At 37.1% G+C, this 23,422-nt stretch overlaps 1 protein-coding gene across 16 annotated transcripts in view; it reads right to left on the reverse strand.

The window, feature by feature from the left end:
- Nucleotides 1-650: 650 nt before the first annotated feature.
- The window catches only part of FAM13B (family with sequence similarity 13 member B), a 79,871-nt gene continuing 57,099 nt past the window's right edge, over nucleotides 651-23,422 (reverse strand). For 8 of the 16 annotated variants that reach the window (XM_081230469.1, XM_081230467.1, XM_081230476.1 and 5 more), the window contains 14 exons: nucleotides 21,382-21,446; nucleotides 19,168-19,216; nucleotides 18,566-18,713; nucleotides 15,755-15,820; nucleotides 14,141-14,351; nucleotides 13,376-13,505; nucleotides 12,116-12,197; nucleotides 10,241-10,470; nucleotides 7,555-7,638; nucleotides 7,230-7,325; nucleotides 4,481-4,564; nucleotides 4,224-4,387; nucleotides 3,364-3,465; nucleotides 651-1,231 (listed from right to left, as the gene is read on the reverse strand). In XM_081230469.1, the coding sequence (XP_081086595.1) occupies nucleotides 1,108-1,231; nucleotides 3,364-3,465; nucleotides 4,224-4,387; nucleotides 4,481-4,564; nucleotides 7,230-7,325; nucleotides 7,555-7,638; nucleotides 10,241-10,470; nucleotides 12,116-12,197; nucleotides 13,376-13,505; nucleotides 14,141-14,351; nucleotides 15,755-15,820; nucleotides 18,566-18,713; nucleotides 19,168-19,216; nucleotides 21,382-21,446 (1,635 nt within the window). In that variant the 3' untranslated portion in view covers nucleotides 651-1,107. The remainder of the gene's footprint in view (nucleotides 1,232-3,363; nucleotides 3,466-4,223; nucleotides 4,388-4,480; nucleotides 4,565-7,229; nucleotides 7,326-7,554; nucleotides 7,639-10,240; nucleotides 10,471-12,115; nucleotides 12,198-13,375; nucleotides 13,506-14,140; nucleotides 14,352-15,754; nucleotides 15,821-18,565; nucleotides 18,714-19,167; nucleotides 19,217-21,381; nucleotides 21,447-23,422) is intronic. The other 8 variants (XM_081230478.1, XM_081230470.1, XM_081230473.1 and 5 more) reach the window with 5 other exon arrangements.

Here is a 23,422-nt window from a genome sequence, read left to right on the forward strand (position 1 = left end):
CAATACACCTGTAACCAGCTGCTTTAAACAGCATGTGATTGAGCAAAAGGTGATCCCTTTAGAGGATGTTTTCTTTATGGATTTTGCTGATTAAAAAAGAAAAAAAATGATGCAACCCCTTGAAGGTACATGTAAAAATGCAGTGGTATAGCCCTTGTTAAGAACAGATTTACTTCAGGCATAATGATTCTTTTGCCAATTTAAGCCCATTTGATTGAACACACAAATCTGAGCACCATCAGAGTTCCTACATACTGACATGGCTATTTTCTCACATTATCTGGAGGTGGGTAGGGGGAAAAAATGCAGGATCTAATCCAGACAAATCACATCATCACCAACTGATAAACTGTAACTGAGGAAACAAACAGTAACTTAAGTCCCAAAGGCAGCATGTGATATAATTCAGTTCTGTGTGTGATGTGTGGTGTGTGTTTTCACTATACTAATAAGCAAGGTCACTTTTTGGTCTACCCGCTGTTATCTTCATCCAGGAGCTGTGTGACCATTGAATTGCAAAATTCTGCTAACATACTACCTGTGAGAAAGTGTCACTTTGGGAATTTAACAGAAATATGTTCCACAGTAGGACTTGAAATTTCAGTTGATTTTGGTTTTCTAAGAAAACACAGAACATAGTTGCATATGTGCACATTTATAGGCTTTTCTTTCAAATTTTCAGTCATTCTGTAAGAAAAAGGCAACTGAAGAAGAATTCAATGTGAAGATTTTCCTCTCAATTTTCTTGAGTAATGAAAAACAAAATAATAAAGTTGGTAATAACAAAAAGCTTCTATCTCCAAAGTTCTTAAAGTCGAAAAGATAAAATATTAGTCTTTTACTAACACGATGTATCTGTAGTACAAAACAATGAAGAAAAGTGGATGTTTGCTAAAGGTAGAGGGGCAGTCTGTGGTTAACATGGAACATCGCACTCCCCAGACAGGGTCTACTTACCCTCCCATCATTTCTCTAGTGGCACCACCAGCAAGTAAAAAATGAGACTCTGTGAGTGCCTGACAAAATGAACTTAAGTACCAGCCAAGTACACATGATGATAGCTTCAGGGAATACAACTGATTTTATGATGTTTTCAAGGACCATATTTTATATGGATTTTGAAGAATCTTGTTTGCTGATAAGAACTTCAAGAAGCCTAAGCTTGGCTTTAATTTTCTTGTACTCCCTGTACTCCTCAAGCACTGGAACACGATCCTCTTTCTGGGCATTCCTAGGGGAAAAAATAAAACCTAGAGATCATCTGGAAAATAAAGTCCCAGAAGTTGTCGTAATGAGAGACAGAATATTACCCAACACAAACTCAAATAAAAAACTGTTCTGCAAGAAAAAAAAAGATTATTGGACTAATTCCCTTCATCCCAATGGAATATTCCTAAAACACTTCTAATTTTGATGTATTTCTCTATTGACAGATTAATTGATGATATTAGTATCAATGATGATTGTAGGTAACTACAGATAATCAAATATTTTAATAAGACATGAGCTACTAGACTCTGTCAGGTCTGTGAGTGTATACTAAGTGCTAGAGGCTATGCTGAGTCATTTCATACATTCCATACATTACTTAACTCTGGCTTCAGTGAATTAAGATGTAGAAGTAAAACATCTTACTGGTAGCGAAAAAATCATTTTTCTCACTTTATATTACTGACCCAATGCAATTCAGTTTAATAACCAGGTAAAGCATCAAACTATCCTAATTACAAGCAAAGTTTTTTTCCAATAAAACAAAGAATTAGAAGGTACTTGGAAAACACACTTGAGATTTTTTTAACCATATATGCCAACCTACATAGAAGACTCTCAAACACAGTAGGCCCCCCCTTATCCGTGGGGATACATTCCAAGACCCCAGTGCATGTCTGAAACCAAACCCTATATATACTATACATACATACCTATGATAAAGTTTAATTTATAAATTAGATACAGTAAGAGATTAACAATAAAGTTTAATTTATAAATTAGATACAGTAAGAGATTAACAATAAAGTTTAATTTATAAATTAGATACAGTAAGAGATTAACAATAACTAATAATAAAATAGAATAATTATAACAATACACTGTAATAAAAGTTATGTGAATGTGGGCTCCCTCAAAACATCTTACTGTACAAGTTTAAAGCCTTTTCCATACTAACTAAGCACTTATCACCCACTGTGGCCATAACTTCTGCAGTTTGAGGTATGACAGCAAAACCAGTATGAATTTCCTTTTCCTTCTTCAAAATTTCATGGATAGATTCGTTCTTATTATAGATCGGAGCTCGTCAGCACATGATTTTTTTCGTAGCCTCACTGAGTCAAGAACTTTCCCCTTTTCACCTGAAGTACTCTGTGGCTACTCTGTGGCTTCTCTTGGCATAACTGAATTGCTAGCATCACTACTCTTGCACTTTGGGGCATTAAGTAAAGTAAGGGTTACTTGAGCACAAGCACTGAGATACTGTGACGACTGATCTGACAAACAAGATGGATACTAACTGACTAAGGGGCAGGATATGCTGGACAAAGGAATGCTTCACGTCCTGGGTGGGCCGGCACGAGATTTCATCACACTACTCAGGACAGTGCACAATTTAAACTTTATGAATTGTTTATTTCTAAACTTTCCATTTAATATTTCTGGACCACAATTAACCATGGAGTAACTGAAACTGCAAAGAGAAACTGAAGAGGGGGGACTACTATAGAGCTGTTGGCTTGGTAAGACCGTCTGGTAACATGGAAAAACTTTCTGAGGCCTGAGAAAAATAATCCTCATTTCTGGCCACAATCTGAATTAGAATGTATTTTTCTTACTTTTAAAAGAGTCCCACTGGGTCAACTGTGTATTCCCCAGTTAGATAAAGGCACTTGCCATATTGTATTATAGGGGAGCCACATGACTGCCACACTGATACACACCTTGGAAATATGTGCCCTAGAATGACCCAACATGCAGCCTAAGCAGCAATGGTCTCAGTATAAGAATCCAAATTAGTTAGGATACCACTCATATTTGGGACCCTTTCTAAAAGGAGATCTCGTTTCACAAACACTTCCAAAAGGGTGAGGATACTGAATTAAGGAACATAAAATAACTGCCACTCAACCAAGCATTCTCTAGGACAGTCCTGAAATATTTTGTCAGATGTTGTTTACTCTAGCTCTGACTTTTTCTTTCCATTAACAGCAGGGCTGCACAGTATAAAGGAATGTTTTTTACTGTTATTTTCAATGCTAACATCCTTATATGCACAATTTATTTCTATTCTTATATATTTCTTTATTTCAACATATGGGCACTTGTGAGTTTAAGAAGAAAGAAGATTCAATTTTGTGATGCTCAACAAACCTTCCATTTTGTTGATAAAATGCTTCTTCAAATTCCCGTAATGTTTTACGTAGTTTCTTTTTTTCAGCTCTGGCTTTCCAAAGTTGTTCCAGTAATTCGGGCCTAAAATTGAAATGGGAAGAAAACATTTGAAAGGGCACTTTTGATTCATTATGTTCTTAACAATGTTTCTAACCCTGGCTGCAAAATCAAGCCAGCTGGGGAGCTTTTAGAATATACCAATGTCTTAAGTTTCACCTTGGAGCGACTAAATCAGAATAGCTGCTGGTAGGGCTCTGCATAAGTATTTAAAACAAAAACAAAAACAAAACAACTTCCCACATGATCCTAAAGTGACGCCAGGGCTAACAACTAGAACCAAAGGCCACATCAGGTAAAGAAGCTGAAAGAGCACAAACTAACAGACGACTCTCAGCTGGTTCCAGCACTTTGTCATACAGCAAACGTAGAATTTTAGTTTTTTTTAATTTTTTTTTTTTTTTGCGGTACGCGGGCCTCTCACTGTTGTGGCCTCTCCCGTTGCGGAGCACAGGCTCTGGACGCGCAGGCTCAGCGGCCATGGCTCACGGGCCCAGCCACTCCGTGGCATGTGGGACCTTCCTGGACTGGGGCACGAACCCATGTCCCCTGTATCAGCAGGCGGACTCTCAACCACTGTGCCACCAGGGAAGCCTGTTTTTATTAATTTTTAAAACACACTAATTTTCAATAAAGAAAATGTGAATCACAACATGTATTTGTAAAGCACACTTTTTAAAATGGGTGTATTTCTTTTCTTTACTCAATTATTTAACACTGAATTTCTTTGCGTATAAATTTTATTACATGAATAGGTTAAAATCACAAACCAGGACACATACATAGAAGCTGCTCGAGTACTTGACAATCGGAGATCTAGAGCCAGTTTTTCTTGATTTTCTTCCATATCAGATTCTGAGTTTTCCAATGAAGACTGTGCCTGTACAGCAGTTTTCAAGATATCAGTTAACTCAGAGGACAGACTAACACCATCTTCTTCTTCTTCCTAAAAATATATACAAATAGAGAATCAAACATGCCATGATTTCAATTTTTCCTTTAGGAAAAAGATCAGAGAATAATTTTTCTTAAGGATTACCTTGATTTCTTCAAAAAAATGTGCAGTTTCTCCTTCTATGATTGGCTGTAACATCTGACCCCTTCGCTTGGTGGATGGAGATCCCTGTAACAATAAACATATAAGTGGGTTACATTTTAAGTATTTTAAATGTTCAATGAAGATTCACTTCACTAATAAAGTTAAAATAAAGTTTAATAGATCTTAAACTTTATTTTCAAAATTCTAACCATATGCTTTAAAATTTTTTAGGAATTCCTTACTAAATTTATTTTTGCTTTTTTCTTGTTATGTATACATAAGAGTGACAAATGATAATTTATGTCTAGGTAATTCTAAAAGAGTTCATTCAATAAATGCTTTTAAAATTCTAAATAATAATGTGTGACATATTATTTATTTAATTGGGAGCATTTTTCTTTTTAACCAAGCTGTCAACTTTTTTGGTCTGAGGACCCCTTTATACCCCTTTTTAAAAAATAACAGCTTCATTAAGATATAATTCATATACCATAGGGACTTCCCTGGTGGTTCAGTAGCTAAGACTCCGTGCTGCCAATGCAGGGGACCCGGGTTCGATCTCTGATCAGGGAACTAGATCCCACATGCTGCAACTAAGAGTTTACACGATGCAACTAAAGATCCCGCATGCCGCAACTAGAAGATCCTGCATGCCACAACGTAGATTCCGCCCGTGTGCCGCAACTAAGAACCAGCACTGTTAGCTAAATAAATAAATATTTTTAAAAAGATGTAATTCATATACCATAAAATTCACTCTTTTAAAGTGTACAATTTAGTGGTTTTTAGTATATGCACAAAGTTGTACAAACATCACCACTATCTGATTCTAGAACATTTCATCACCCCAAAAGGAAACCCTGTACTCATGAGCCCTCTCTCCCCAGCCCATGGCAAACAACAATCTACTTTCTGTCTCAATGGGCTGGTCTGTTCTAGATATTTCGTATAAATGGAATCATACAATATGTGGCCTTTTGTGTCTGGCTTTTTTCACTTAGCATAAATGTTTTCAAGGTTTATCCAAGTTGTAGTGTGTACCAGTACTTCATTCCTTTGCATGGCTGAATAATATTCCACTATATGGATATACCCCATTATGTTTATCTATCAGTTGGCTGAACATCTGGACTGTTTTTACACTTTGGCTATTATGAACAATGCTACTCTGAAGACTTGTCTACAAATTTTTGTGTGGACATATGTTTTCAGTTCTCTTGGGTATATACCTAGGAAGAGAACTGCTAGGTCATATGGTAACTCTATGTTTAAACTTTTGAGGAACTGCTAGCGCCATCTGTTGGAAAAATGATTCTTTCCTATTGTCTTGGCTTAATTATTATTTTTTAAAATTTTTATTTATTTTATTTATTATTTTTTTTGCGGTACGCGGGCCTCTCACTGCTGTGGCCTCTCCCGCCGCGGAGCACAGGCTCCGGATGCGCAGGCCCAGCGGCCATGGCTCACGGGCCCAGCCACTCCAAGGCATGTGGGATCTTCCCGGACCAGGGCACGAACCCGCGTCCCCTGCATCGGCAGGCGGACTCCCAACCACTGCGCCACCAGGGAAGCCCTTGGCTTAATTTTTAGATTCCAAATTTCTCTTTATGACAGTCATATTTAGGCGTCCATAAGATCTAGAAATGCTTCCTATAGACTCAGTTTTTAAAAACGAATGTGTGGAATTCTAAGATGGTTTTCATAAATAAATTCAAAGACTATTTATACTATTATGGAATTATGAAAATGTCAGTGACACACAAAAAATACATTGTAATCAAAAGATAAAATCTGTATTAAACTATCTTATGTGTGAAAAGAATATAAACTATAAAGGATTCACTGTTCAAAGAAAACTGATTATATCTAAATACTGTTAAGAGATGGCCAACAAAAAAACAGCCAGTTAAAAAAGAATGTTTATATAAGGGCCAAATAAAAGGTGCTCAGAAGGCCACTGTTAACATTCTAATAATGAGTAGCCAGAGTCGAAGCCTAAAGGGAACCCTATTCCAAGAGGCCATCAACATAAAAATGGCCTGCAAGTTTAAGCAAACCATAAGCTCCAGAGAATTAATTCCTAGGAGATGATGCAGAATGGGCACATGCTGTTTATTATTTGAGCCTGAGAGACATCTAGAGCCATACCATCTAAGGGTTAATTTGGGGATAGCACTTAATATGCACGTAACCATTTGAGTTTTCATTTTTTCTCAAATAAAATGCATATGTATGAATAAGTATTATTTTAATAGACTTTTTTGTTAAAAAAGATGAACTTGAAAAAAAATCAGTTTACATTATTGTGCAATTAAGTGAACATCATCACGATGGCCATCACAAAAGTAATGTATTTTCAAAGGCATGAATTTAAATGGAAAGAAATTACGCAAGCGTCTGAAATACGAGTTTTTAATTCTACAAGTAGGTGACCCTGGGCACATCACTCCTGAGTTTCAGGTTCATCATCTGTGAAATGAGGCTACCAGCCTCTCTACCTGTTGTGACTTAACTTGTCAGGACTTAATGACATAATCATAAATAAAAATGCTTATAAGAGTGCCTGGAAGGTAATAGTAGGCATTTATTATTAATTTCCTATTCTTTTAAAGCAGTAACCTCACCTTACATACACAATTCTTGTTACCTTGGCTGTGTATTTCTCTAATATACCACCATAATAATAATTTTTTTTAAAGAGTAGGTTTTGGTAAAATGAACTAGATAAATATTCGCATGTTTTACTTACAAGGACAGGAATGATGCTAGCTCTTGTCAGCATCTGTTTTACAAGTCTGTATCTATCATAAAGAGGTTTAACAATGTGCCTTTCTTCCCTGGTTACCTGAAGCAAGAAAAATGGAAATCACCTAGTCATCAGAAATCTAAAATTTCTAAAACACTGAGCAATATGACTTTCCCTGCAATTTTTAAAAAGTAATTTTAAGTAAGTAGGCAATCTCCCAAATGTAGGAAACAATGCTCTATGAAACAGCTCTGAAGATGTGGGCCACAAAAGTGATTCATGTTCTTTAAGACAGAAAATAAAATGTTTTCAGCAAGAGAGACATTACCGGCCTTCCATGTTGACTTTCATAATAAAGAAGACTTTTCTGGAGAGAAGTTTTCTCTTCTACCAAATGATCTTTTGTCATTTTCTAGAATAAAACAAACAAACAAACAAAAAAAAACCCCTCCCATTAGCAGCATCATTCCCTTCCCCAGCACAATGTAAATAATTTGGTTGAAAGAGCAGCCCATTACCACTCTTGCTTAGGTTAATAAGAACACATCCTTTGCTAACGGATTTGCAGGCAACATTTTTCAGTCTCTTGGAGAATCTGGTCTTCTAAAACTAGGTACCAACTGCCTTTGGTGGTTTGATTTATTATATTTTATCTGAATAAGTTATGAATACCAGAGCTTAGTACCAGTTACTTAGCCTCTTTTTGTTCAACATCTTGATCTGTAAATGGGGATACTTCACCTACCTCACAGAGCTCTAATGAGGACTAAATGAGTTAATACGTTGTAAAGGCATTTACACAGTGCCTACTCAGCACACAATAAACAAAATAAGTGCCTATTAGTTTATTTAATTTTGCACATAATCTTTTTTTTTTTTGCGGTACGCGGGCCTCTCACCGCTGCGGCCTCTCCCATTGCGGAGCACAGGCTCCAGATGCGCAGGCTCAGCGGCCACAGCTCACAGGCCCAGCCGCTCCGTGGCATGTGGGATCCCCCCGGACCTGCATCGGCAGGCGGACTCCCAACCACTGCGCCACCAGGGAAGCCCTGCACATAATCTTTTATTAGCATTATAACTATAATTTTGTTGTGCATGGGCACATACACAAAACACATGCACACAACAAGTACAGGTCTTAAACCTGGTGTTTCTCCTAAACTGTTAAAATCTGGCAGCAGTATAGTGGAAAGATCCTGAAAAAAGCTCAACAATGTCAATTTGTGACCCTAGCCTTCTACTCTATGACTTCAGTTCCCCTTCATCTGGCACTTTCTTTATACTGAAAGTAAGATACTCTTCTCCCATCTTTCAGTACTCTAATGGTAGTAGGCAGGAATCCCAAATTTATTTGCTCATAACTCCTTCTCCCTTTGTTCCACAGCACGACCTTTTAACATACCAATGAACCAATGTTCCACAGAATACACTTTAATCCAAATAAAACTCTCCAATTACTCCTAGGACTAATTAAAACTACACTGTTTGTCATCACAATGAAAATTAGAGGTACAAAAAAAACTTCAGTGGATACGTACTTCCTATAACAAGCATTTTAGATTATGTACGTTCAGTAGAGGATAGCTAGGTGTAGACTCTGTAAAACATTGTGATTTCAACCTCAAGCTTGAACCTTAAACCTAGGAAAAGGAATTTGAATAAAGCTAATCCAATCAAAATCATTTATAGAAAAGGGGGTGAGGAGAGGAGGCTGGTATAACATAAAAGCAAAACCAAGAAAAATGGGGGGAACTTCTCTGGTGGCGCAGTGGTTAAGAATCCGCCTGCCAATGCAGGGGACACGGGTTCGATCCCTGGTCCAGGAAGATCCCACGTGCCGCAGAGCAACTAAGCCCGTGTGCCACAACTACTGAGCCTGTGTTCTAGAGCCCGTGAGCCACAACTACTGAGCCCACGAGCCACAACCACTGAAGCCCGGGCGCCTAAAGCCCATGCTCCGCAACAAGAGAAGCCACCGCAATGAGAAGCCTGTGCACTGCAACGAAGAGTAGCCCCCACTCGCCACAACTAGAGAAAGCCTGCATGTAGCAATGAAGATCCAATGCACCAAAAATAAATAAAGAATGAAAGAGGACTTCCTTGGTGGCGCAGTGGTTGAGAGTCCGCCTGCCAATGCAGGGGACGCGGGTTCGTGCTCCGGTCTGGGAGGATCCCACATGCCGCGGAGCGGCTGGGCCCGTGAGCCATGGCTGCTGAGCCTGTGCGTCTGGAGCCTGTGCTCCACGGCGGGAGGGGCCACAACAGTGAGAGGCCCATGTACCGCAAAAAAAAAAAAAAAAAAGAAAGAAAAACTGGGGAGAGGAGCAACTAGAATTTCTAATCCAGCTCTGTTTGAAGGGAGAAAGACTCCAATATTTCGATCATGAGGTGTACTCTGTTGTCAAGATAAAAATGCTCATCAGGATTCATCACTGCCTGGACAAAAGTTCACCTAAGACCATCTACCTCTGTAGTCTCCCAGCAAGTTTCATCTGATAAATGATCTTGGTTGCCAAGTGCTTTGACCAAGACTGCCCTAGGCATAGGCTATACTAAGTAATGGTTCTTCATAAAAATGCATTCAATTAGTCCTCATAACCATATTGTGTTAGTACTTTAATGGACATAATCGCAGTCACATGGTTGAAGGGACTCAGCAGCAGAATGCACATAATATAACCAGTCAGGAACTGGCATAAGCTAAGAGTTTAATAGGTACAACTACTAAGATACAAGGGCAAGATTGAAACTCAGGTATATTTTGTGCTCGTAACACACTCATCTTGCTAACTGCCTCCAATATAAGTGAACAGACCATGTTCTAGTTTTTTTAGTTTTATTATTTTGACTCAAGCACTTCTGCTGTGCTGATAAAAACATGCTTCTATAACTACAAACCTGGAGAGTAAACTAAGGCCAGCAGACTACCTAGACATCTTTATGCCACTATTGTAATTATTCTATTTCAGGTATTCTAAAGGCTAGTCTGGGCAAAAATCATAGCTCAAGATTACTTTGATATCTTCTGGAAGACACCTCTCAACACGTTTTTCTTTCAGTCTTTTCAGAATAAGTTCAAGTGTTGCTTCCTTAGATGGCTTCTTCTCCTTCTGAATGACCTGGGATTCATCTTCATTCTCTTCATCTTCATGGTCTAGAGAAGAGCCAAAGCTTTTTGGAAGAGTGTTACTACGTGGACGTGTCTGAGGTACAAACTCTCCATCAGAGGTTTTGTGTTTTGCATCTACATTTCAGAACCAAGAGGGTAGATCAGTAATACTGATTTTAGCTAAAATAAAGCAAGGTCAAAAAAGATGCAAGAGATGCAAAAGCAAAGTATACATCAACAACACACAGGCTCAGATATTTCAAAGTCACATGAAATATTTAAATTATATATATACACTGAGAGAACTATATGGTTTTTCTTTCAACCAATATTCATAGAAAGCCGACTAAAGTAAGATGCTCTGATAAGCATACAGTAGTAAACAAACAAACATGATCTCTGTTGTCATGGAGCATGTATTCAGGAAGCAAAAAACAAAAACTAAGTAATCAGATTAATAAAATAATTTCAATGAGTGCTAAGTGCTATAAAGAAGATAAAATAGAATGATGTCACAATGTTAAAGAAGTGTGCTTTTTGGAAGAGCAACTCCTTTGGATGGAATTGACAAAGAAGGCCTTTCTGAGATGGTGACATCCTACTTGAACATGGATTTAAAAGGAGCTAACCTAGCATAGAAGATTTAGGGGAAGAACATTTCTCCCCAGTTGAGGCAATAGCCAGGGCAAGGTCCCTAAACTATGATATATTTAAGGAACAGAAAATGAGGAAAAGTGATAAAATGGGCAAAGGGCAGGGTATAAAGGGCCTTGAAAACCTGGGTAAGGGGTTTGGACTTTATTCTAAAGTGGAAAGGGAAGCCCACTGAAGAGCTATGAACAAGATAGTAACACAGTTTTTATAAAAGATAATTTTGGCTGCTATGCAGAGAATGCACTGTAGGACAGTAAGAGTGGAAGAAAATTGGGAAATTAGTTAGGAGGCTAATAATTTAACGACACTCATTAGTAATACATTCAAGGTAGTGATTCTCACTGATGGTTGGAAACTGGTGTTAAATGAGGAAAATTTTGACAGAATTTTAAGGAAAAATTCTAAAGAAGTAGGAGAACTTATGTAACCATAAGAATGCAAATAAACTCAATGACAATAGGGACCCTGTTTGTCTTGTTCACTGCTACAACCTCAGATGTCTTCAAGTACTTGGTATTTACAGACACTAAAATTTCTGTTGAATAAATTCAAATGAATAAACCAAAATGTGATGCTCCAGATTACAAACCCACACTTGGTACAGATAATTTTTTAGGTATTAACAATTATTAAAAAGCATGTTCACTAAACACCCACAAAGGAAATATACCTTCGCATGTGCTATACTGGACTGACACCCAGTAACACACGACCTAGTTTTTGATTCAAGACAACTTGCAATTTAGTCTTTGTAGTATAAAAGGCTGATGATTATTCTTAGCCTTAGATGAAATACCCACCAAAAATTCTTAATACCTGCCTAAACCCAAAACTGCTTAATATTTGAAATGTTTCATATAAACTTCATAATACAATACCACCTGTGAATATATAATCTAGGGTACCCTTCAAAAGACTACTACTAATAAAAACACATGAAAGACTTTTGGAAGAATGTAATATAGTATTGCAACTTTGACCATAACTACTAAAAGAACAAGAGAACTTTTATTTTGCCAGATAGTGTCCAAGATTTAAAATTATCAAAAATTATAACTATAATTCTCAGATATTATTATAAATATTTTAAAATGCAATTATATTAGAAAAATGGCACATTTTATACCTTTGATCTGCTTTCGCAGTTTGGTGAGCTCTGTCATCCATTTTAATACCTTTGGATTGGCTGCTATATCACTGTAGGAGGGCTGAAAAATTAAGAAAACAGAATCACTGATTAGGCACTCATCAACCCCCTACTGCGCTAAGTCCCTCTCTGATAATTGCCTTTGCCCAAAGGAGCTGCCTGGCCCAAGGTTACAACCCTTCGTCCAGAGCAGCCAGCATCCATGACTGGTTATGTGCAATTAAAAAGGACTGGTGCCCTCATCTCAATTCAGGTCAATCCTGAGCAGCCATCCTAGCTTGAGACCCCGTGGAATCTCCTCTACTAAACCATGCTGGCCTCACTCCTTACAGCTACGATTCTCCCTAAACACTCCCTTGGAAATCATATGCACTGAAATCTCTGTCTCAGAATGTTTCCCAGATGATCCAACCTAAAACAACCCTACCACTATAAATCTACTCATAGATAGACACTGGTCTTTCATAAAGATAGTTTAAGAGATTTGTTAACATCTCAATAAAATTAAGATATAAAATTCTAAAAAAAGAAAGAGAATCTATTTAAACCTTTGTGGATAAGCAATGGTTTTTTGGTTTTTTGTTTTTTTTGCCACGCCGCACAGCATGCAGGATCTTAGTTCCCTGACCAGGGATTGAACTCATGCCCCCTGCAGTGGAAGCGTAGAGTCTTAACAACTGGACCGCCAGGAAGTCCCAATGGTTATTTTAATTTATGCCCAAATAGTATTTTATAGTTCCCATGGCAGAGATTTCACTCAATCCTCATTTCATCTTACTTTAAGTAGACAGGGCAAGATATTAAGTAAAGCTCTCTCGGAGGAGGGCCTATGAACTTGCAGAAGCCAGATTTGAATATGGGTCTTCCGACTCCAAGTATAGGACTTTTTCCACTTCACATGTTCTAATTATTAAATATCTCATCCCTCCACCCCCACCTCCCCTGGCTACCTGTGGTTTTTGAGAGAGCACAGCATTAACGTGATTTGTCAATGTAAAGTATTTGCTTTAAGAATTCTACAAGCTGTTTTCCAATAGAAATATAAAAATGCAATGGCGCAATGGCAAGAATACTGGTCTGGAATCAGAAGGCTAAGGACCTATATAATCTCAGATCTACATGATCACTATTTCTCTGGGCATCTTAGATTCGTTCTCTCTCCCAGGAAAGAGATGCACTAAAGCTCTCCAAGAAAGTTCCAACAGATCTACCTCACAGTGGACAATGCTGCAAACTTACCTTGCTATTTCTTTCCCTTTCAAACTGTTCCTCAAATTGTCTGATTTTTTTCTGAAGTTTCTTGACTAATTGATATGGTGTTCTGTCTTCTCTTTTTTCATCTTTTGAACTAAAAGATGATCTTCGAATCCTGAATTAAAACAAGAGGTAAATACTGTTAGTTAAATCTTTAAGTTATCGACACCATCTCTCTTATTATCCTGATAAAACATGATACTATTACCAAGAAGTATATTTTTAAAGTGAAATTAAGTCCCTAACACTAAAGGACAGGTAGTAAAAAGAAACTTAAACTATGTTAGAGGCCACAAAATTAGCTAACACAAGTAGCGATGAAAACAATTGGGAATCATTCAAAAGTTGTTTGGGCAAAGGCAGAAGAGAAACAAAGACATCTAGCAGCTCAGAGCTCTTTTGGTGTTCAAACTGCAAAGGAAAGGTTCTAACTTTCAGGATCAATTTTAAGTTTTGACAATAAAAACATACAGTATTGGTGAGCTCCACTTGCGGCTTCCCTTCCAGAGTTCTATATTTCAGTAACAAATGAATAAAAACACCATGGAAAGATGTCTTATTGGACAGCAAACCCCAAAAATACCTCAGTGAACTCAGAATTTAGGGGCACCCAAAATAAAAAATTACAAAAGCATGCTTCATGAAATAGGGGAGAAAGCTCTCAACTGCAGGTCTGGAGGATTAAAATCTCTCAAAGGACCTGGGTATGTGATAGGATTCACCTCCTGTAAGAACATAAAAGTCATATACCTAGCAAAAGAAAGTGCTTTCGATGAGGAATCCAACGTTTCTGGATCATGTAGGAAACGCTGGCTTTGCCCAAAATCTAAACTCCGGTGTGATAATACTGGAGGACAGTCCTCTTCCAGAGGATGATGATTCATTCTTCCAGCTTGTGGAGAGAGTTGAGCTTCTCCAGACTCAGAGTCTTCCTGCCAAGACTTAAAAGCAGGAAATGGCTCTGCAAAACAAACACAAAGAATAGTACCATGGGTCTCTTGGTTCCACATGGAAAAAAAGTCACGCAATATCAGCTATATGTTCTTTAAACCTTTATCATTATGTAGTGGTTCATATAATAATTATGGGTTACTAGGGTCTTCATAAAGCCTACTATAGTTTAAAATTGTCTGAGCTTCATTTTTCAGCTCAGAGTTCTAATTTCACATAAGGAGTTAAACTTTAAATTTCTGAACCCAGTCACAAAGCAAGAAGGGACACTGTCAAGCTCTTTAAAATTAAAATGTTATTTTTCAAGTAGGGAAAAGTCTTCATTTAGAAACAGTAAACACTTAACAGTCATCAGTTAGGAATTTAAGTTAGCCAAAACCTGCCAGGTGAATAAATCATCCCTCACTGTAAAATGACTGTGTTAAGAACTGGAAGCTATTCCCCATGCTATTCAGAACACTTACCAAATGGAGTTCTTGGACTCCAAAAGAATTCTAACCTTCCCAAACAAAAGCAGCTAACTCACCTGACAGTACCTGGCCTCTAACATTAAACTGTGGTGGTTATTTGCTGCTACAGGATTCCTGTGTATAATACATATTTTAATAATTAAACACCCAAAAGTATGACCAAGACAAAATTTAATAGCACTACTCCCTCTTAAGCACATTTATTTTATTGGAGTTATCCTGTATGTTCTCAAATGAAGCCATGTTAAGATATTTGATGTCTTTGCACAAATAAGGTTTGATTACATACAGAACATATATAGATAAACACACAATCCACAAATATACTCCAAATACAAAATTATCTTCAAGTATCACTGGATTCAGGGTGGGGATTGGGACTTTTCCATCTACACGTTAACTTTATAACTACAGCGTAAAACTTTGATACTGTGGCTTTCAATAGCAAAAATAAGTTAAGTATTTCTGGATGCAAAAATGGCTTGACAGTGTCAGAAATCAAGAATGACGTTTTCTTTTTCTTCACACAATACCTACGGATTGCTACTAATTTAGTTTAGCTTTACGCATTGCCAATTTAAAGCATTACTTTTTTTCAAGGTAATAACATAATTAATTTAGTTTTTAAAGCCCAGATCAATCTGATAACTAAAAATTGAGTACTAAGCGTGCAATCCCATAATAAACCCAGCAATAAAGTGATTTTCAAAACAACCCTTGTACCTGCTTCCCAGAAAATAAGTAACTGGTAATAAACATTTTATGAGAAATCTCCTGTTTTAAGAAAAGAAGGAACTAACAAAAACAATATTTTCTGGGTATTATCTTTAACCCAGAATAGTTTTCCTAATATATGGGGACAGCAGGAGAAGGGCTAATAAAAAGGCAAACAAAGTGAACCATAAAAAGGCAAAAAAGCTAAACTATGGCGAACCATACTTACCCTCCCCATCTCTCTGCAGATGCATTGTTTTGAAATCAATGAGGGGAAAAGTGATAGGGCATGACGCTAATAAAATGGAAAAAATGGCAAAAAATACTAAAGTGAACACACAGCACAGTCAGAACAAACCATACACATAACTAACACAAAGCCAAAGATACCAAAAACATTTCCCTAAAACCAGTTAGGCATTCTGCTCAAAAACTTTATTCAAAGAAATTACTACTAACCAAACTTTAAAAACAAACACAAACATACATTTCCGTTTCAGCAAGCAAGGCAAAAAAAAAAAAAAAAAAAAAATCAAAGTAGTGCTGTTCTATTAAAACTCAAACATAAAACTGAAGAAATGGAAACTTAATCAGGTACTGTTGAAGCTTTTCAGTATAAATGATTTGACAGAAAAATATTTCCTTTAGTTTGCTCTTTGAAAAGATCCTACTGTATTTCATTCAATAGTCAGCAGGGAAGAATCTGAAGTAAAGATGTTGTCTACTTACATTAAAAACCAAGATCTTTGGATGGCTGCTACAAATGCATACTGGTGGCAGACATGTGCTACCTGCTTGCTAACTGCATTCTGCTGACTACCCTTTACAAAAAAACAAAACCCACATACTTAGGAAGATTGAGGTGGTCCTCCATTTGAAGTCACCCCACTTCTCTATTAAGAGTCATTTCAAATGGGGTATGTCTCTGATTCCAAGGTATGTAGGGTCTAAAGTAATTTGGTCTCTTAAGGAAGACTATTATTTAGAATATCTTGACTCCCAGTTGTAGAAAATCAGTCTCTGTATTATGGGGCACAGTTGGAAGGAACAACATGGTCTGCTAACAGCTACTCTCCCAAGCACATGCAGAGTTCATGACTGAGAAGTTTACTCAGATGTCTACTGCTCTTGGCTCTCTGAAAGTCACTGACCCTTACTCCTGGAAGAGCCAGAAGGAGGTCTACGAGGACTTGTCACAGCTGTTGAGCCAGGTAGCTAACAGGGCAGTTCAGACACTGAAAATCAGGGATCAGGAGTACATAGTGACCTACTTTCCCTACCACCACAAGTTGTAAAGGATGGATTCTGACAAGGCAACAAAAGAGAGCCTACCATCAGGGTCTCTTTGGGGAAGCCTCCAGAAAGCTGAAGCTGGACAGAGAATGTCCTATCTCCTCAGACAATGGAAAACAAATGGTCTTCTATGCTTAAAACTTAAGATCAGAACCCTCAGGACAAAGACTGTAAAGGGCTATTTATCTGCATCCTCCAAAAAGAAGCAGGAATAAATCCTCTGTCAGAATCCCAGCTTCATCTTTCACAGACTCTTTTCCTACTACAGCTCAAGGGATGCTCTGTTGACCACCACTCCTTTTCAGTGACCATGCCAGGATAAATAACTAAAATGGACATCTGATCTTCACTGCCACCAGAATGCTAACATATCCCTAACTCTGGGGAGCATCTTCATAAATTCCAAACATCCTGAATAACCCAGAACAAAGTAAATGGAAGACAACTTCCTGATTTAGTCTAAGTTAAGACACATAATATGCCATTAGGCATGCCAAACATCTAGACCAAAAAAGGGGGAGGAGGAAAGACAGCAGTAAAGATTGGCACAATGATTTGTTTGGGGCTTTTAGAAAATTGGCTATACCTTAAAAATAAATAAATAAAAATGTTCCTACTGTGATCAGGTACATAGACTTGAGGTGGCAAAAGGAGTCCGTGGTATTGGCATTGCAATTCGTCTTGTTATTGCTACTGTATGTCACTGGCTAACTTGCCAAAGGTGAGATTACCAAGGGATCTTCATCCAAGTGAACAAATATACAACTTTAAGATTTCTGAGTGGTCTCCTTGTCTCTTTACATAGGAAGGTGTATGATCCAGAGGCCTCCTGGATCCAAATTTGCTTCTTACTTCCACTCCCAACCGCAACATTTTATTTGAAAGTTTACAAACACACAGCAAAGCTGAGAGAATTTTAAAGTGGACATCTATATACCAAGCACCTAGATTCTACCATTAACATTTTACTATACTTGCTTTATAACATTCCCATTCCATTAACCGTCTTATTTTCTTCATGGATTTCAAAGTAAACTGTAGATACCTGTATACTTCCCCATAAACACTTCTGCATGCAAATCATTCACTGAAGTTCAGTATTTATTTATACTTCTTGCTTCTTTTGATTAAAAAAAAACTTACATACAATGAAATGCAAGTCTTAAGTATATATCTGCTGAGTTTTGACAAATACATATACCCATGTGGCTTGCCTTTTTAAATTAAACTTAAAATTTCTCTCCTTTGTAAAATTTGTTAGGACCCTGTTCCCATACCTTCATAACCTAATACAGAGATACAGGGATAGAGTACAATATGTGCTTACAAATAACCTTGAAGATAATTTCTTTTTAAATGTATTCCTGATGATTATAAAGAAAAGGTATATAAGCCCTCTGTTTAAAGTGGTGAGATCCCCAAGCCCTAACATACCAGACTTTCAAAAACTGGGAGACAGCACCTGGTTTAACAATTAACAAAATCCTATCCTTGATTTTATTTTTTTTCATCAGTTTTAACATCCATCTTCAGAGCTAATGGATAAAATAAGAACTTCTAGTTCAAATGAGATAGTTGCCCCATAATTTCATTAGTGCATTTGAGTAAAAATAGTCACTCACTCTTATATGAATCAAATAAAAATGAATAAGGTTGCTAAGAAAAGGGCAGTAATCTCATTACTGCCTTAGGTAATTTCAGTTACAAAGAACATTATCAGGAAAATAATGTGTGTGGGTAAAATTACCTTCCCATTTATCACCGTCAGAAACATTCTTCAGATCTAAATGTGGAATTTGGACACATGCTGCCTCCCCTTGAACACCAACACTTTGACCTCCTGGCACTTCTGATTCAGTGTTGGCATTCAAATCACATATCTTGCTACTAGAATCCTGTATTTTAAAATAAAGAATACATTTCACAACAAAGAAGCTTTTCACACCCAGCTTAAAGACAACCAGCATATATCCCTGTGTAGTCTTCATTAGTTTACTGTGCCTACAGTTAACTGTCCTACTCCTACCATTCAAACTATTTTCAAATACAAATGTGCAGTTTTATAATACATCTTACTGGAAGACAAAGTTTGGATCCCAAATTGAGAAAACTGTTTTCATAACTAAGTTTCTTGTAAACAAAAGTGGCAAATAACACAAAAACAAAAACAAACAAAAAAACTAAAGTGGCAAATCAAGTTGTTGCTTAACTGTAAAACATTTAGTAAGAGTATTTACATTTCAATCTCCTTTAAGCCTATTAAACCCAAGAGTTAAAGGTCAGATACAATAACTGGTAGATTAAACCTAGTCGAACTTTTAAGAACCATAAGAGAAAAATAATTCTTACCAGAATGAAGTGTGACAATTTATCACTGTCAAATGACAAACATTCTTTCCTAAAAATCAAGTAAAGTTATTAGTCTTTTAAGAATAAATTGGTTACTATCATTGCATATTTCTTACCTAGATTCCTCTCTTCCTCATACAGTTAGGATTTATAGGGTGAGAGCATAAAACAACAACTGGACATATGCCCATTCTTTGGAGCCTTATTATCTGAAAATCACACACTACTGAAAAGATCCACAGAATCAGTTCAGGTTTAGAAAAATTAAGTAACATTTACCACCCCTTTACACAGCCACTCCCCCAAAACAAAAACACTTTAAAAGGAAAAATGTAATCCACAATAAATAAAAACCAAAAGAACTGAATGTATAATGGAAAAGATTCTATAAAAATAAATATTAGTTTTAACCAAATAACTTTATTCTCTCCTACTCTGGGACATTTTTTTCCTTTTTAAAGATTTTTTAAAGGTATAGCTATATACCTATATTTTAAATCTGATGGTATTCTATTACAATCAAAACAAGGTTACTACTTCTAAACCTCTCCTTCCTAAAAACATAATGGTAATGTGTAAAAAGGAAATTTATAAAATCTCAATTCACTTCTTATTTCCCCATAAAAATTAACCCCCATCTAGAACAAGTGTTAAAGCAAGCTGTCACAAATGATCTCTACCTATTTGACCAGTCAACACACAGTATCTAGTATCACATTAGGTTATCAATATGCCGACTGCGGGAAAGTTCTCCTCCCCAAAGACACTGGGGCAATTTACAAAGATACTCACTGGTGCTGCTCCTACCCTGCCATAAAAGAGTGTGCGTAAAAGAACTGCATGAAGACAGGTCTTGATCTAAATATGGATTCTTGCTGAGCATGAGAAACAAACTAAATTCCCTGGGAAGCAAAAGCCCTCTTTTGCTTAGAGTGGGAGTAAATGGGGGGATGAGCTAAATTCTACCCTAACAGACTAAAAGACTTAATCACCTAAATTTGAGAAACATTGAGTGTTAAACATGCAAAATGTAATCCACTTAACCAAGAAAATCTCTGGGTCTAAAAACAAGTTTGCTAACCTATACATAAGTTGAAGGGGAAAGAGCTTTCTTGAAAAAGATTGAGTCCTCACTAAATGGATCCTTATTGTTCTACCAAATCCAGATGTCATCATTCTGGGGATGCCTGTTAATGCTGTTAATCTTTTATCTTCAGCCCATAGCTCCAATATTTCCTGGGCTGGAAGAAGATCATTCCTGCCTCCTGAAAGGAAGCACAAGGAACTGCTGTAAGCAGGAAATCTGTGGACCTTCAGAGTATGGGGACGCTCCAGAGACATGGCTCCAAAGAATTTATGTGCCCTCAGAGAACAGGTTTCCTACCCACAATTAAGAGAGACAATGGCATTAATGCAAGTTTACCCTTGCCAACAGGCTATCACCAAATTAGTAATGCTGTATGGGACTTCTCAGTATTTACAATCTAGTCTCCAACTTCATTACTAATGTGTTTTTAGAATATCAAATCATCATTCTGAAGAAAATTATAATACACTTCTTAGCAATGTCTTAAAGAATCATAAAAAGAGTAACGACACCCAAAACCTACTTTAAAACATTCTAGAAAGTTTCTGTTTAAAGGGACTTTATCTACCGAGTATCTATAGGGACTACATATGGCTGAAATACTCATTGCCTCAGGGATCCCCCTTCCATTACTGCTGGCCAAGGACAAAAACAAGCACCAACTGCATAGGACTGTACTGGGACACATGGAGGAGTAGTTAGAAGGGGAACAAAAACATCCCTACATATTTGTTGATGCAACTATGTTACAAACTTTCAGTTAGCTATCCATAGTTCCAAGACTATGAATTAACTCACTGAAATGTATCCAGAATATCAATAAACTCCCAAATTGTTCTACAAATCAGCTGAAAGTTTTAAGTGTCTCCAAGAAGGCTGTGTTCTTCCTTCTGAACGTTTTCCAAGTTATAACTAATGTCTGTCTGAACCTGCATCTACTTTGAATATTTATGGACAATTAATATGCTTTATACTTACCATCAAAACAAAACATTTGGTTTTTTAAGATCATCTAAAATGTATGTTATAATAGATAGCTTCATCTAAAAAATTCACCCCAGAATCTGTAAAGAACTCCAATTCTCAAAATGAATAATTAATTAGCAACAACAAGAGAAAATGCTTACCTCTCAAGACAGCCATCTTCACCATCACCATGGTCACTGCATGGCTCTAACAGTATACCTACAGTCTGACAAAAAGAACACACCACCATATTAATGGAGTTCCCATCACTTACATATGAGAGGAAGTTTCTGATCTAAATTAGGATATTAGATTCTAAGTTAGTCAAATGCCTCTCTTTAACTACTACTTATAATAGTCTATAGACGTTAGCATCTCTTTTTACAGAGAGTAATTTATCTTCCTCAAAACCCGAGTCTTATGTGTGTTTGTGTGTGTGTGTATAAAATGAGGACCCTGCATTTCTTGCTACCCCAGCGGGCAATAGGTACTGCTACTACTATCACATTCTTTTTCCTTCCTTAGAATTCTCTCCTCTGAAAATGATGGTCTGCTACTTCTCTTTCTCCTCAGCCATGAACATACAGGTTGGTTAACTTCCTAGCAGGTAACAGAGGAGTCATGCAGTTCACCAGATCCCTTTATTACATATAATTGAAATAACACCTCTGAACCTCAGAAACACATGAGAAGGCTCCTGCATTTTCCAATGGGCTTAGTGACATCACGCCATGCTTATTCCTCCCTTAAAATAAATACCTCCCAAGTCTAATGCAAATGTCTTGTGCATTACTTCAAACTATGTAAACTTTTTAGTGTCTCTGATGATCACTTCTGAAATCAGCAAAAGCTTTGATCTTAGATTCTTCTTAAGAAACTACCACTTGTGCAGTTTTGTTTAATATGTAAGACAGGCAGTCTGTAAAAAGCTATTAAAATACTTCTCTCTTTTCCAACTAGATAACTCTGTGAGGCTAAATTGGCCTCATGCACTAGAAACAAAAGAACCTACAGAACAGAGAATGCAGAAGCAAGTATGAGAATCCAGCTGACTTCTGTTAAGGCAGACAGACATTAACCAGATTTGTAGATATATATAACAATGCCATGCCTCAAATTAACTATTTTTAAAAATAGCTGCTTTTGAGCAGAAGTAAGAAGAACTACAATCTTGCAGCCCGTGGAACAAAAAACACATTCACAGAAAGAGAGACAAAATGAAAAGGCAGAGAACTATGTACCAGACGAAGGAACGAGATAAAACCCCAGAAAAACAACTATATGAAGTGGAGATAGGCAACCTTCCAGAAAAAGAATTCTGAATAATGATAGTGAAGATGATCCAGGACCTCGGAAAAAGAATGGAGGCAAAGATCGAGAAGATGCAAGAAACGTTTAACAAAGACTTAGAAAAATTAAAAAACAAACAAACACAGATGAACAATACAATAACTGAAATGAAAACTACACTAGAAGGAATCAATAGCAGAATAACTGAGGCAGAAGAACGGATAAGCGACCTGGAAGACAGAATGGTGGAATTCACTGCTGCAGAACAGAACAAAGAAAAAAGAATGAAAATAAATGAAGACAGCCTAAGAGACCTCTGAGACAACATTAAATGTAACAACATTCACATTATAGGGGTCCCAGAAGGAGAAGAGAGAGAGGAAGGACCCGGAAAATATTTGAAGAGATTATAGTCGAAAAATTCCCTAACGTGGGAAAGGAAATAGCCACCCAAGTCCAGGAAGCGCAGAGAGTCCCATACACGATAAACCCAAGGAGAAACACGCCAACACACATAGTAATCAAATTGGCAAAAATTAAAGACAAAGAAAAATTATTGAAAGCAGCAAGGGAAAAATGACAAATAACATACAAGGGAACACCCATAATGTTAACAGCTGATTTCTCAGCAGAAACTCTACAAACCAGAAGGGAGTGGCATGATATACTTAAAGTGATGAAAGGGAAGAACCTACAACCAAGATTACTCTATCTGGCAAGGATCTCATTCATATTCGATGGAAAAGTCAAAAGCTTTACAGACAAGCAAAAGCTTAGAGAATTCAGCACCACCAAACCAGCTCTACAACAAATGCTAAAGGAACTTCTCTAAGTGGGAAACACAAGAGAAGAAAAGGACCTACAAAAACAAACCCAAAGCAATTAAGAAAATGGTCATAGGAACATACATAT

This window comes from Mesoplodon bidens (genome assembly GCF_964165515.1).
Source record: "Mesoplodon bidens genome assembly, chromosome: 4".
In the NCBI taxonomy this organism is placed as follows: domain Eukaryota; kingdom Metazoa; phylum Chordata; class Mammalia; order Artiodactyla; family Ziphiidae; genus Mesoplodon; species Mesoplodon bidens.